Below are 16,837 nucleotides of genomic sequence, written 5' to 3' on the forward strand. Positions count from 1 at the left end.
ACAAAGCAGCAGATTCTGAGGGATAAAGCGATAAAAATTGGATGTTGAGCTCAACTTAATTTCATATCCTTTTAAAAGTATTCATTTAAAAATCCAACCCATTTCCCACTAAAATTCTCAATTTCAACAGTTTCTCTTAAATGATTGTTTTGTTTGCACCTAGACATAGTCAACTTTTTATTATATACAAAATGATAAATGACATATCATTTGTACTTTTCTTTGTAATGTGTACATATATATTTATATTTTTATATGGATGTGTCTAATGTTTTAGGAATTCATAATGTGATACAGAAATAACATAGTCGATAATATGGACTTGAAGCAGGGAGACCAAGCCGCAGATTATTATTATTATTATTTTTATTTAATAGCCTTTTATTTACAGGTTATATGCATGGGTAACTTTACAGCATTAACAATTGCCAAACCTCTTGTTCCAATTTTTCACCTCTTACCCCCCACCAACTCCCCCAGACGACAGGATGACCAGTAGATGTTAAATATATTAAAATATAAATTAAATACATAATAAGTATACATGACTAAACCGTTATTTTGCTGTACAAAAAGAATCAGACTCTGAAATATTGTACAATTAGCTTGTGAAGGAAATCAAAAATGCAGGTGGGCATAAATATAGGGATTGGGAATTCAATGTAATGGTTTTTAGTCATCTCCCAGAGTTCTTTCTCTGGGTGTAGCTGGTTCAGTTCATTACTGCTCCATTGGAAATGATTTGGTTGATCTCATTGCTGAGGATGGCTAGGTCCATCAGAATTGGTCATTATATAGTATTGTTGTTGAAGTATATAATGATCTCCTGGTCCTGCTCATTTCACTCAGCATCAGTTCGTGTAAGTCTCTCCAGGCCTTTCTGAAATCATCCTGTTGGTCGTTTCTTACAGAACAATAATATTCCATAATATTCATATACCACAATTTATTCAGCCATTCTCCAACTGATGGGCGGAATCCACTCAGTTTCCAGTTTCTAGCCACTACAAAGAGGGTTGCCACAAACATTCGTGCACATACAGGTCCCTTTCCCTTCTTTATAATCTCTTTGGGATATAAGCCCAGTAGTAACACCAAGCAGCAGTTATTTACAGTAGTCTAGGTGCCAGGGTAGAGGAGATGTACACAAGAGATATCATGAAGGCAAACTTGAGAGACTTTAGCAATAGGTTGGCCATAGCAAGTGAGAGAGAAAGAGAGAGAGGATCATCAAGAATAACAATCTAGGTTTTGAGCCTAGGATGTGTGATGCCCTTGGAAAGACTAGGGAAGTTAGGAAGAAAAGAGAATTAAGGAGAAGGGGAAGATGAGTTAAGTAGCTTTTGACTTCCTTTAGAAGGGTCTAAGATGTATCATTATCATGATTTCAAAACATAGAAGAGTTTTATTTACTTTGTAAAGGACTTGTGTCTGAGCCTTAGGGAACTAAGAAGACACACTATCCTCACCTTTTGTTGCTTCCTAAATTTGTGATCCATCCTATCCTGGATTGATCTTTGGCAAATGAAGAAATTGTGGTTCCTTTCCCATTAGTATTTTGAATTTTGTTGCTCTTTTTCTTGCAACCCTACCATCTTTGTTCTCTTCTAGGAGTCTCCATGGGTCCTTGTAGCTCTTATCAGTTGTCTTCAGCTTTGGTTTCTCACATTTCACTTTGGTTTTCTCTCTCTCTCTCTCTCTCTCTCTCTCTCTCTCTCTCTCTCTCTCTCTCTCTCTCTCTTTTTTTAGCTAGCTTTAGTTACCTTTCTCCAGGTACCAGATATAGTGCTGCTAGATTGTATAGCAACTGCATGGGCATCTCAGGAGATAATGTTAGAAATTTTTCTTGCCTCTGTGCTATCAAGGGCTCTTTGGTTTATTTAGACTTTTCATTTTTTTCATTTATTGTTTTATTTTTTTCTGGATATATATGTATGTTAATTTTTTAAATACACATTTCCTTATGAATCATGTTAGAAGAGAAAAATCAGGACAAAAGGGAAAAACCATGAGAAGAAAAAAAAAAACAGAAAAAAATAATCATAGCATGTGTTGATTTGTATTCAATCTCCATAGTTCTCTTTTTGAATGAAAATGTAATTTTCTATCCTGTTTATTGGGATTGCCTTGGATCACTCAAGTTTTGGGAAGAACCAAATCTTTCATGGTTGATCATTGCACAGTCTTTTTGTTACTATGTATAACTTATTCCTGGTTCTGCTTGTTTCTGCTTAACATCAGTTCGTGTAAATCTTTTCAGCCCTTTCTAAAATCAATTTGTTCATCATTTTTTATAGAACAATAATATTCCATTAACTTCAAATGTTATAACTTGTTCTGCCCTTGCTTAGTTGATGGAACTCATTTTTCATTTCTTTGATATCATAAAAAGAGCTGCTATAAACATTTTTGCAATGTGAATTCTTTCTTCTCCTTTATGATTTCCTTGTCATACAGACCCAGTAGTGATACTTCTGGGTTACAGGATATGCACAGTTTTATAGCCCTTTAGGCATAATTACAAATTGCTCTCCAGAATGGTTGAATCATTTCACAACCTCCACCAACAATGCATTAGTATATCAGTTTACTTTTCATTTTTTTATACATCCCACACAAACGTTATTTTCAGCCAGTGTAATAGCAACTCTGTTAGACTGCTGTTTTTTCTGCTGGGGATTGTGTCACGATGTTCCTAAATATTTAGCTCATTCATTCTCTACTTTTTGGGTAAGTATACTTGAACCAACAGATCCAACTAAATTGTTAAGGTTTTGGGGTTGGTTTTTTTTTTTTATCTATTTGGAGAGGCCTTCTTAATTTTCTTTCTGATTGTCTTTCTTTTCCTTGTTTTTTCTTTCTTTGGTGTATCTGGTGTGCTTTGTTCCAGTTACCCTAGGCTGTTTCTCAAAGACATTCAAAAGTAAGGTGATAGGTGCTTCTAATTCAGAATCCTGTGAGTCTGAGGAAAAGGAATAACTCCTCATTACACTAAAGTCAAATAAAAAGCAATTATTCCTTCTAAGGAGCTTATAAATTTGAAAAGAAAACAAAAAATGTAGATGGACAACTATGCAAACCAATTTACAAATGACTAATTTCTAGCTTTATTTCACATTAGTCCTTTCTGCATTGTGTTCTGTTTGAAATAGACTCGTAGTTATTCTCTAACCTAGTTCCAACCTGGTTCTACATTTATGCATTCATATAGAGCATTCCCCATGTTTAGAATGAACTTTCACATTTTTGCCCCACAAAAGATTGGAATAATTATCCCAAAATATACTTTATTTTCATTTTGTTTGAGACTCAACAGATTAAAAAAAATAAGAAATTCTGTTGATATCAAGGTAATAATAGTCAGTTGAATGTTTTATAGTATTAAACAACTTCTGCAAAAATCCTTCTGATACCTTTATTATGTTTAATAAACAATTAGAATATTCATCTAAATAAAGCAGACTAAAATTATTCAATAGTACATATATAAAAGTTTATAACCAAACAAAACAATTTATTTAGCAACATTCTCCAGAGTCCCTTCTTCTGTAAGGTTTGAATTTCTGTGAAGTTCAAATTAGGGAATGTATATAAAAGGCTTTGCACATTTTAAAGAGCTATGTAAACATCATTTCTTATAGTAATGTACTACAAGGCATAGTTTTTGACACTGGGAACACCAGGATATAAAATCATATAATCTTTGCTCTTAAGGAATTTAAAGTTTACTAAGGGAATAAGATACATAGCTGAATATAATGCAAGATAGAATGCGATAGGGACAAAGACAATCTAGAAAAAGTACTCCCAGAAACTTTAAGGGAAAAACAATTACTGCCATTAGTGGGAAGGAGTCAGGGTAGTTACTTCATGGAAAAGGTGGTATCTGAGCAGATTTTTGAGGAATTTCAACTGGCAGAGATGCTAAGAGAGCTTGCTCTAAGCATGAGGGATGAGTTGCATGCATTTATTTAGAGATAGGAATTCACGACATGATAGAACAACTAGAATTCTCACTTGGCTGTGACACAGATTGCATAAAGGGATGTCATATAAAACAAAGCTAGAAATCTTATTTTTGGAAGATCTCATGTAGCTATTTATGTATATGTTTTATATTTTCATAATTTCCTTTAGGTTTGCACAAATATTAAGAAATTGTGTTGAATAGTGGAAATAGCACTTTTAAAAGCCTATTAATATCTTTTAAAATGCATTATATTTAATAGAAAGTCAGTTATATCATGTGCAGATTTTTATTATATCCTTTGATTACCCTGATACTCTTTATCTTGGTTGTTTTTTTTTATCTTTTAAGATTATTATCAATTTCCTTAAGGAAAAAGTAATTTGACAATTATGTACAAAATAATTTTTACAACTTCTCTAATGGAGTGTTGTATCTATAATAGCAAAATATTTTGACAATAGGAAGTTATTAAAATTCATCAATAACTTTGACTTGATTTTTTATGATTGGGAAAATCATTAAAAATTGACTTAGTTGCATGTTAATGCATGTGTTCAAAAATGTGTAAGCATTTATGTACATTCCTGCTGCTCTCTGTTCTGTAACAAGACAGGCAAAAAGTCATACTATTTCATTCATGTTTCCTTAGTTATCAAGCAACTGGCCCTGCTTCTATATCTCTTACATTTAGTGTTTAAATTTCATTCATTAATAATCACATAAAGGCCATCAGATAGAAAGATACCTCAAAAGAAAAAAAAAGCATTGCACAATTATATTAAAAGGAGGGTTTTTATTAACTTTTTCCTCAGTACTTAAAAAAAAGATTCAATAAAATATTTAGTTATTTATAAATGGAATAAGCATTTTATTTTTCTGCAGGAAGGATTCTAGTAGGGTTTTCTGTTTTTTTGGATGTGCACATTTAGCAGCTATTTAAACGCTTGTTGGGAATTCAGGTATTTCAGTAGCCATTTTTAAGGTGATTGTTTAAAACCAAAACAAGGAGGTTTCATTTTTCAAGTCATTTTTATGTATACAGACATTCATATAGAAATTTTGAAAAGAAAATAGCTGTTTATATTGTAAATTAACTTTTATTGCCAGGTGTATATTTAAATTATACTTTAAAATTATAACAAGATATGAGTAGTACATTTCTTAATTTTTTGCTACTTTGAATACTGCTGCTGCTACTTTAAAATCACATTTTGCTTTTTGATTTTATTGCTTTGCTGATTTCCTTCTCAGAATAACAACAATGACCATGCAGCTATGTCGGTAAGTAAACAAAAGCCAAAAAAAAAGCATGTACCCTGAAAAACTATGAACTGCCTACAGGCTTATTCTTCTCTGTTTAATTATTAAAAGAAATTTTAGTCTTCTTGGTAACTTGCTTGATGTCATATTTGTGGTTTTGTGGAGAATTCAAATTTGAGTTAGTATTGTTTTCATTCATTGACACAACATAGTTTCTAAGGTTTGCTGAAGCAGATCATAATTTAAATTATTTTGCAAACAAATTCCCTCAGAAGCAACCATAAAAATACTTGGACATGAGATTGTGTTATGTATAGGGGGCTATAAACAATTGGTCACCCTCCTCAGCTAAACACAGAGCTTGAAGCATATATAGCAGCATCCATATATTAAATAGAAAAAGTTTTCAGGCTTGCAAGTATCATCATAAGATGTACTTACCTACAACTCCATTCTAGGAATCCCACAAAAGGGACCTCTGAAAGAGTCCCAGGGGTAATGGCAACCTACCTATTGAGGTTTCAGGTTCCTAAATGCCTTCCCCTCCTACGAGTGAAATAAGCAGCTGGGCCTCATAGGACCATTGTGTGATTTGACTACTTTGTGCCATGATGCTAAAGTTTGCCTGCAATATGATACTACTGGTGCTGTAGGTCTATGAGAAAAGATGCCAGACAACTGCTCTGTAGCATCTTCATCAGAAACTAAATGTGTGCATGGGAGAATGAAGTTAAATGATGAAAAAATGCTTTAGAATAAAATGACATTGAATTATATATAAAATGACTGTTGAATTATATTCTCAGATGTTGGTTGGAACCACTTTAATGTGTTGCAATATACTCTTAAATAGATTAATTTTTAGATTCTTTTGTTATCCAGTAATTTCCAGATTATGGAACTTTTGGATAAATCATTTAATGATTAGTGCAAATTCCTTAAAATTCAAATAGTGGTTGTTAGGAAAGATGCCTTCTCTATTCTTCTTTTGAAAATCGTTTCTCAGAACAATATAGAATGTACTTGAAAAGATGTGGGTTGAGTTAAATATCCTAACTTTATTTGTGAATCTTAAGAAATAAAGCAAATGAATTACTTAAAAACATGCTTCCTTTAGCTTATAGAGTGGTTCAGAGGAAAATGAAAGCATCAAATAGTTGAAGAAAGTATAGGATTTTTGTTTTTGTTTTTTTTTTTTTTGTTGATAGTTATGTCTGATTTTCTATGACTCTATTTGAGGTTTTCTTGGTAAAGATGCTGGAGTGGTGTCCCATTTCCTTCTCCAGCTTATTTTACAGATGAGGAAACTGAGGCAAACAATATTAAGTGATTTGCTCAGGATAACACAATTAGGAAGCTCTGAGGCTGAATTTGAGCTCAGGTTCTCCTGATTCCAGGGCTGGAACTCTACTACACTACTTAACTGTCCAAAGGAAATAGTAGCAGTGCAATTTTTTTTTTTTACTAGTATTGTAGCTAATCTAGCGTATCTTTTGTCATCTTAAGGCCAACATGAATGATTGTTGTTACTATTATTGAATGATTCTTTTAAATTTGAAAGTTAAAAGTCCTTAGGAGTGTACAAAATTAAATCTATCCAGTAGACCCAGAAAAGTCTTTTAAAAAAATAATTTTAAGGGACAATATAAATACCCTTTGTAAAGGAAAAGAAAATCGACTATATTATTCTGCCTTTCTGTAAATAAAAACAATTAGCCTTAAAAAAAATCAAGTTCAATGTGTGATACTTTGTAGTTTTTTTAAGTTAATAGCTTGAGTCTACAATAAAGTATATGAGAATAAATAGTACCTTAAGAAATGGGAAGTTTTGTGAATGAAAGTTAAATGAAGAAGATGCCAGTAAATATTTGAGATTAAGAAAAAAATTAAAATATTTGTTGCTTGAGGTTTAATATAAACACAGTAAAAACAAATACTAACAGTAACATATTTGCAGTTTTTCCCAAACTTCCAGAATACAGTTGTAAGCCCCAAAATAAGTGAAAAGGTCTTCAGAATAAGAGTTAACAGAAATAATTGTTAATAGAGTCCTAGAACTGTTAACAAATATTTCAGTCTTTTAGTCTTCATGAACTTCAGGAATATATGAGAAAGATATCAATAAACTTGGTTTGGTTTGTGAGTACTCAGATTAACAACTAAGTGTTGCTCTGAAGCTAGAATAGGTGATCACTGTCATGGACATAAAGGAGTTCTTACAGATAGGAAATTTAGACACTTTATAGAAAATCTTAGCAGTTATAGAAAGGTAGAGAGAGTTATTTGAGAAGGCTCTTACAATGGAATAAAACAGTGTGTCAGCACTATGCTGACAAGCAGAAAACATGAGAAGAGGCTGAGGATTGTTTCATGATTAATGATTGAAAATTGACAAAATTTCCATTTCCAAATAACTATTATTCTCTAAATATGTAGGTTATATAATAAATAAAAAACATTAATTCAGGTTCTATGTCCTTTTCTACATAAAGAAATGGAACTGTACAGTTGGCCTGGGGATGAATAACATCAAAAAAGTGTGAAGGAGCTTAATCTGGGGAGGGACCCAGTTACTGTGTCTGTAACCACTTTCTGTTCTGCTGAAGTTAAAATTGGTCCTGCAGAATTATTGGATTTGAAGCAGGCTCAAAGAAATTGAGGAGGAGGAATGGAGAAAAGGGGAGATTTTAAAGATGTTCTTAGGATGGAATAGAACAGAACTTCAATTCTACCATGATAACAATGATAATAATGTTAATATAGAGCTAATGAAAAAAGTCTAATAACACTTAAAATCATGTTAGAAAGAAAGTAAAAAGTATGAATCTCATAGGAAGAAGAACATGAAGAGGAAGTATAAGTGTACCATATATATTATAGAGCATATATGTCAACCCAAATGTTTTGTGTTATGGTTACTTCTAACTATCAGGGAGGCTGAAGCTAGAAAATCTCATGAAATCAAGAATTTTGAGCTCTACATTTGGCATTAATGTGTGAGGTGGGTGAGGAAGATTTATCTAAAGATAGTCAAACCGACCTATATTAAAAATGGAGCAAATCATGGCTCCCAAACCAATCAGGATTGGAACTGAACTGTGAGTAGCACAGTTTATCCTGTTTCAGGGAAAGACTTGTTGGGGAAAAAAAATAAGTCCACTCCAAAAATGTTATATATCTAACCAAAAGAGGGAATCTGTGCCCTTGAGGCTCAGGACTACAAAAAAGGTGAAAGTTTCATTGCAGAAAGAGAGCTTCTAAGGAAGAATGAGGTGTGTTGATTAGGAATTGATAAGGGACTGGCAAGGTAAGCCACTGTATTGGAGGTTGGTGCTAGCTAGGAAGAATTATGGAGAATGTTTGAAAATTATAAAAGATTGTAATGGAAGTTCCTTCCTTATTATTAATGTTTTATTAATAAGAATGTACTGATGGGTTACATTTTTTGGTAGACTTTCAGGATACAATCTATATCTATACTTATAGAAATGTTATAAATAAACTAATAAAAATAAGTCTAAATCTTGACTTAGAAAAATGTTAAGTATATTGAAATTTACCAGAGGGAATTCATCCTTGTATCTAATAGTTTAAACTTACAATATTCTATTCTTAGAAATTAATGCTAATTTTATAAGCAACATTATGCTTAGAAATAGGACATAGCATGTGGAGATCTTATACATAAATCCATAATTATAGAATATAGATCTCTTTTTTATTTATTTATTTATTTTTTTTAGAATATAGATCTCTTAAAATAACTTAATCAAATCTTTCATAGCCTTTACCAAAGACATAAGCTTTTTTCTTCTAATTTAGTAGCGTTTTGTGGTTCTTAGAATATTTGATGTGACTTGCTTTAAGTTTTTTTATCAGAAATAAAATTTTAGCAATTAAAATAGAAAATAGATTTTATAAGGAAGAATAGATCATTTCTTAGATGAAAATACCCACTTTGTGGCATTTTTCTTATTTTAATTAAGAAATATATAATCCTTAGTCTTTAAGCTTGCATAAACTATGAAAAGATTGTACATTTAGGCTCCTTAGGAGACCAGTCAATTCATCAAAAAGTTTCCTCTCCCCTTTTGCCTTTCCTTAAAAAATTTAAATCAGCCTCATAGCTAAAACTTTTGTTGCAAAGAGGCAAAGTTAGTGTAATACAAAAGTTTATTACTTCCTTTTCAAGAATAACTCTAAAATCATTAGAGAATCAGAGAATCAAAATTAGTAGGATCACCGTGGGCACAAATACGTATTAACTGTATTTCGTTCTCCTATAATAAGAGAATATATTTAATCATATTTCTATAAAATCTATTGTTATGAATTTAAAAAATAAATGTCATACAGTATTTCTGAAATTTCATAGAAGTGTTAGATTTTTCTTATCTCATAAAAATGTTTATAATGAAAAGTTGAATTCCTTTTTAATTATCAGACTAATGTAATATTTTCTGCCTGTTCTTAGGATGTGTTTTGATCTGTAGTAAAGACATACATACATCTCCCTGACCCCCACTCCCCTCACCCTCAACATGCACAAAGACTACTTAACTGCCATTGCTGAGTTTTTAGTAACACAGATTTGTGAATAACATAGAGAGTTTAAGAGAAAGAATGGAATAGCTGAAAACTAATTATAAATTATTTCTAATTGGACACTTGACATTTGATTTATTACCTTGAAACATAAGATAATATGACAAATTAAACTAAAGCTTTAACTTAAATCTAGCAAGTTTAATTTTTTTTAAAGTATTCCATTTTAATTTGATATGTATAACTTTTACTACAGTGGAATTATCAAAGCACAAATGATCCCTAACATAGCTAACTACAAAAACATTGTTTTTATGTTATTACAAATAAAATATATTGCATTTTAATTTTGTAATTTTATGTTTTAAAAACAATGTCTGCAGCCTGCTGTGTACATTTAAAATAATTTCGAAATTTTGCTTAATTAAACATAGAAGCAAATGAACTTTTTTTTTAAGTTGGGGGTTGGGAGTTTTGTGTTATTGTTTGTGTGATTGGCAGTGAAAGCCTTATTTCACAGCTTGCAGTGAGAAGCTATTGGGTAGAAGGTAGCTGTGCCCCACAAGTTAAATTCAAAAAGTGTCAATCAAGACTTCACATAGGTTACTTAGAGAATGCATTTTCTTACTGGTTTCACTAAATGTCGTCTCATGCTGTCTTTGATTGGCACAGCTTGGCAGGGAGGATGGATGAATCTGTCACCGGCTGGTTAATTGTGTTGCTGGTCTCAGCCTGACATTAGGTCTTTGACTCTTAAGTGGCTCAATACAAAACAAATTAGCAGATTGTAGTCATATTTCTCATTCTATATGCTTTGACTTTGTTGAATGGAGTCCATAAATCATATTGACTGACACTCTAGTAAATGATGAAAGCTGCTTTTGAGGCAGCTAGTGTGGATCTAGAAAGCAGCACTGTGAAGGTGCCATGGAAGGATGCATATGGCTGACCCTTTGGGAATTTCTTAGGAGCCAAATGTCTCTTTACTGCAATTGTTCTTAAAAGAAAGGCTTTAGGGTCCTGCAAAAAGGATCTAATATGTCAGCAGATTCTCTTTTACAAGTTCCTTTGAAATACAAGAAGTTTATCTAAGGGTTTTCTCCTTTTACAACATGTATTTCAGCAAAATGTTAGATGGTGGGTTAAAAAATTGTTGTCCTTTAAAAGTTTAGCAGGTGTTTTTACTTATAGATTTGTTCCTTATTTTTTGAACTTTAACTTGTCAAAGCCAAAGAACAAGTTAATAATGTTGCAATTAATTTTTCAGATGAGAACAGTAGATATTCCACAATTATTTACAATTGGAGAGTTGTTCCAGTTTTTGGCAAATAAATGCATTTCTTTTGTTTAGCATAATGAAAGAAATGGAACATTCTAAATGAAAAGCCTTGGCATGTGAAAAGCATCTTACTTCTGCATTCTGGATGGCAATATGTTATTAAAGGCATAACAGTATTGACAACACAATTGAAAGAAAGACTTCAGTCAGTGGCTTTTACTATAAATACTGATGATAGAAGTGATTTAGATGAACCATTTTATATTTATGTATATTTAAAACATTTAATGTTTCTATTTTCAATTTCAGAATGAATATTAAAAGCAATTTAAAAGAGTATTATATATTAATTTCCCAAATTGGAATATTGAATTTTTAAAAGCAATACACAGACAACTAAAAAAACAATAGTTAAAACAATTTTATACCTGCATCTTTTGTTAGCCCTGATTTTATACCTATGTCTGAAAGGAAAACTTAAATTTTATGTGCATATTTATAAAGTACTTTATACTTAATTTAATATTGTATAATTGAGAACAATAAGCCTGTAGTTACTATACATAGTTTAAAGAAATGAAGTATCAAGAATTTGCTTTCGATGTATGGAAATTAAGAATTAAATGAATAAACACGTGTATATGCATATGCTTTTGATTTATTTTCATCGGGTTTTTTTGAATATCTTTTGTTTTGGTTCTATTAACCATCATTTTCTGCTCCAATACTATTATTATTTACTAGTTAAAAGTTTCTTTTTTTTTTTTATCAAAAAGGCTCATTAAAATATCTCTATGTAGCATTTGCAAATAAAATAAATTAAATGCTAAAACTTTTTTGACAACTTATAAATCTTTGTAGTTATTACATTATAGTAACAACATAAGTAGAAAATGGACTTAATTTGATGGAACAATTACATTCAATTAAAATACTTGTTCCATTGAATCAAAATGACATTTCTATTACATATTTTTAGATCTAGTCCATTATACTTGAATGAATTTCCATTTATTCTTTTCTTTTCTCTTTCCCCTATTTTCCCCTTACTCATTTTGATATTACCCTGCTTAAGGAATAATATTGCATGACTATCAGATTAATTCCTACTGCATTTGGGATCTTGAAGCATGCGTGTTGGCTTCAGTTTTTGATGAGGTTTTTTGTACTGTTTTATAAAATATTTGTTTTTAGCAGTTCTTCATCAGTGTCTCAAATATATTGTTTATATCTGCTTTCTTTAATGTTTTTGTTTGAAAAATCAACATCACACTTTAGATAAACAACTTTTGAAAAAACTCTGCATGATATCTAAAAGCTAATAACTCATTCATGAAGACTTAAAATTTCTAATCTGACTTGAAGTGGCTGATTTAAAAAAAATCTTTACTAGCATTACTTGAAAATATGTTTATACATTAATTTTTACACTTCTAACTTTTGCATTAAGATTTCTAGCTTTTGTGTTTGATTTTTTTTTTTCACTTAGAACATATTTTTAGGTTCCTGTTGCTTTATTGCTCTTTGAGTATTATATATAGGAAAAACATAACTTAAAGCAGAATTTCACTATAATATATTATTTATGCAAGACTGACAAAAATGCAGTTTTTTATGCTCCCCAAAGTACAAATTTCTGATTAAATAATGGTGGTTTGCCTGCCAAAGTGAAGAAACAATGATTAGTTAACTGTATACTCTAGTACATATTTGTCTCTTACTTCACTTAATGTTAATATTTCATTTATAACACGCTAAGTAGAATTGTATTGTAATGTTTTACTTAGTCAATAAGTTTTAAATTGTCAGCATTAAGCATAAATAAGCTTATGCTTAAAATCATTATAGTAATATGAGTGGAGGCAACCATGAAATGTAAATACTCAGACTTTTAAGTTATTTTTATAGAAAATGTTTTGATAATGTTATAGAAGAAAATATTTTAACAGTTTGTACTACTTAAGAGTTTTTCTATTTTTCTTGGTTATATATTTCTAAATTTTAATTTATAAAATTAATGTTAGAAAGAAATAAGGTTTATTTTGTAAGTTTTATTGATTTCTAAAATTAACAGATGACTTCTGAAAAACTTTTAAGTCCTGTTGACAGGTGAGACATTTAAAAATGTTCATAAAAGCTGTTATAAATTATTATTTTCATAAGAAGGTGATATATTATAATTCAGCCATGATCCTTTTTCAGATTTAGGTCATTGTTATTTTGTGATTTCATGTAATTAAACTTGTATAATTTGTAAATTTCTTTTAATTTTACTTTAATTGCATAAAGGATGCCTTACAGTTTTGGCAGTAAAGTATGCTTATGCCATATTTTAATTTTAATTCTTATGAAATATTTATTACTTTTCAGGAGATAAAAATAATGACTGATGATTAATATTTATTTTAGCTTCTCTTTGTACCTTTACAACTTTAATGTTATTATTTGAGAAATAAAAGTAAATGGAAAGACTGTTTAATTCCTAGTCCTAAGGCAAATGCATTGAGTATTTTGTAGTTTAAAGCACTAATAATTATAAATACAAAAATAATACTTAGGTTTGATGAGGACTACTTTAACTGACATTTTATGTCTTTGTGTATGTGGTTTTTTTCTTTATTAGGGAAAAGTTGCCCAGACAGCTTGCATGTCAGCCTGCCAGCATCTGTCAACATCCTTAATGCAGATGTTATTGGACAGTGAGTTAAAACAGATAAGCATGGGAGCTGTTCAGCAATTTAACTTAGATGTCATACAATGTGAATGTAAGTACCTTATTTTGAATATTACTTAAATCCATTTCATTTCCAGGGGCTTATTTTTTAATTAGGTAGAATAATCTAAGCACAATTAAGAAATTTAATAGGAGAGGCCAAAAGGGATACAAGCTTCTAAATAAATTTCCAATAGTCATAGCTTTTGAGAAGCATACTGCCTTGCTTCTCAGGGGAGGAAACAAGATCAGCCACAGTGCTAGGGGATGCCAAAGAGGGGAATAGAAATGGAAAAGTAAAAAAAAAAATGACAATCCATCTTCCCACCTTTCATATTTTCTTTTCTCTAGATCAGAGGTTCTTCTTTGTATCATGTTTGTTAAGTCTATGAATTCCTTCTTGGAATATTTTTAATGAGTGAAATAAAATATATAGAATTACAAAAGAAGCCAATTATTGAAATAAAATTATCAAAACATTTTTATTTTAGTATATTTTTCTCAGTTATATTCAAAACAAAAACATTTTTTACAGTTTTTGAATTGTAGATTTTCTCCCTTATCCCCACCTACAATTAAGAAACCACATGTGAAGTTGTACAAAAATGTTTCCATAAAAGTTAAGTTGTGAGAAAAAAACATAGATCTCCCTAATGGAAATAAAAATCCTCAATAAAAGTTAAAAGAGAAAGAGAGAGAGAAAAAGAGAGAGGGAGGAGAGAGGAGAAAGAGGAGAGAGGAAGAAATAAGAATGCTTCGATTTGTATTTAGACACAATCAGTTTCTTCTCTGGGTATGGATAGGATTTTTCATCACAAGTCCTTCAGAGTAGTCATAGAATAAAACATATTAAAAAAAATAAGTTCACACAACCGGAAATAAGAACACTTGCTCTAGGAAGTCCAACTATTTCAATGATATCACATAGTTTCTCTCAGCATTCTATTCTGAATGAACTTAATTTGTGAAATTAGATTCCTTTTTCTTTTTCTCTATTAAACCTTCTGTTATGACTGAATCTTTTCTTGTATTCTGAATATTTTTCTTCCTTTCTGCAATTCTTATGCTTATTTGTACCTACAGCAACAAGAACAAACATTCTCATTGTGTGACACTTTGATTGATAAAACACAATAAGAAAATATCTATTTTATAGATGAGGAGACTGTGGTTCAGACATGATGTGGCCAGAGTCACAGTTGATAATATGATAGGTCTAATATTAGATGTTGCTTAGTATTAGCATGAAACTTATATACAATCAGTGACTATGTGGATCTGTGTATTATTGAACAGTTTTCAGACTGTACTTTATAGGACCAACTCAATAGGGAATTGTTTAAACTGATGAAAACTCCTGGTTGGCAAATTCCACCTCATCATAAACTCAAGTACTCAGCAATTTAGTCAGGCACCACTGGTGAGAAATTGAAAATCAGTGGGGCACAAGGGGGATTATAAATACTTGTGTGAGGCAAATTTTGAGATAATAAATTCTGTATTGGAGAGTGACTTTTAAAGTAGAAGATTAGAGCCATATATTTCTAAGTAGGATAAGAATGGCCCTATTTATTTATGAACTTGCTCATTTCTTTCAAGAAATAAGTGAAAAAGGAAAGTTTGCTTTTATGAAAAGAAAAAGGAAGAAAGAAAAGGTGTCCTCCCCTCCCTCAAAAAAAAAAAAAAGATAAATGATTTAGGAAGAAAGAAAAATTCTAGGATTTTAGAAATAATTATTTTCCCTTACATATACTTTCACACCCCCCCCCCCCCCCCCCCCCCCCCGCTTTACTCAGGAACTATCTTTGTTTCACCCTTCCTTAATTTTTTTTTCTTTCAGCAAACTGTCCAGCTCAGAAACAACTGAGATTATTCTATTTCTATGTGAACTGGGCATCTTATTTCCTTCATGTTCTTTAGAAGCTGCCTTATCAGCTCAAAGACTTATTTATTCAAGAGTCATCTCAATATAGACATTTGTTAAGCTATTTTTCATGCTTACTCATTTTCAGTGGTCTGTTGGTGATGCCCAGATAAATTATTGCATCCTTTAGGTTATTGACAGATGACCATTACTTGTCCATTGGATTTGTTACTTTAAAGTAGGAACTATTATTCTTTTAGATCCAAATGAAAAGGAATGTATCTCTTTACTATTACTGTTGAAGTTTTCCAAAATACCTCTTTTGTTGTAATTTATTTCCCTAAATTTATTTCCTATACAGAGAACTTATATACTTATTCAAAGAAATACAGAATGTCAGAATTGGAAGAAATCTGAGAGGCTATCCACTTTTTTTTTTTTTTAATAGCCTTTTATTTACAGGTTATATGTATGGGTAACTTTACAGCATTGACAATTGCCAAACCTCTTGTTCCAGTTTTTCCCCTCTTACCCTCCACCCCCTCCCCCAGATGGCAGGATGTCCAGTAGATGTTAAATATATTAAAATATAAATTAGATACACAATAAGTATTCATGACCAAACCGTTATTTTGCTGTACAAATAGAATCAGACTCTGAAATATTGTACAATTAGCTTGTGAAGGAAATCAAAAATGCAGGTGGGCAAAAATATAGGGATTGTAATGGTTTTTAGTCATCTCCCAGAGTTCTTTCGCTGGGCGTAGCTGGTTCAGTTCATTACTGCTCCATTGGAACTGATTTGGTTGATCTCATTGGAGGCTATCCACTCTTAACTAGTATTTGTAGAGAAATCCCAGTAGCACCTTTTTAATCTCCCAAATAACATTTCCTTGAAGTCATGGGTTAGGAGAACTCACTGATATCACAAAGTTCTTCATTTCATTTACTAAAACAAAAAATTAGCTTAATCATCAGAGGACCTATGAGAAATCTCTATGCCCCTACACTAGAAACTTTCTTACAAATTCATATCAAAGTATTTGATAGAGACATGACTACCAAAATATATGTATATATTTTATAATAAATTAGATCATTAATTTTCAGAGTTTTAATGTACATGAAATTAATTTTAATTTTCTTAAATTAAATTAACCTCATGGCACAAAGAAAATCTCAATGCATTGACTCAAGGAATTACCT

General features: G+C 31.0%; 1 protein-coding gene across 10 annotated transcripts in view; it reads left to right on the forward strand.

The window, feature by feature from the left end:
• Positions 1–16,837, forward strand: part of EXOC6 (exocyst complex component 6) — a 202,081-nt gene that overhangs the window by 133,109 nt on the left and 52,135 nt on the right. For 6 of the 10 annotated variants that reach the window (XM_031956071.1, XM_031956064.1, XM_031956065.1 and 3 more), the window contains exons 19-20: positions 5,222–5,251; positions 13,678–13,819. In XM_031956071.1, the coding sequence (XP_031811931.1) occupies positions 5,222–5,251; positions 13,678–13,819 (172 nt within the window). The remainder of the gene's footprint in view (positions 1–5,221; positions 5,252–13,677; positions 13,820–16,837) is intronic. The other 4 variants (XM_031956068.1, XM_031956069.1, XM_031956075.1 and 1 more) reach the window with 1 other exon arrangement.

The sequence above is a fragment of the Sarcophilus harrisii genome, chromosome 2, assembly GCF_902635505.1.
Source record: "Sarcophilus harrisii chromosome 2, mSarHar1.11, whole genome shotgun sequence".
NCBI lineage: Eukaryota > Metazoa > Chordata > Mammalia > Dasyuromorphia > Dasyuridae > Sarcophilus > Sarcophilus harrisii.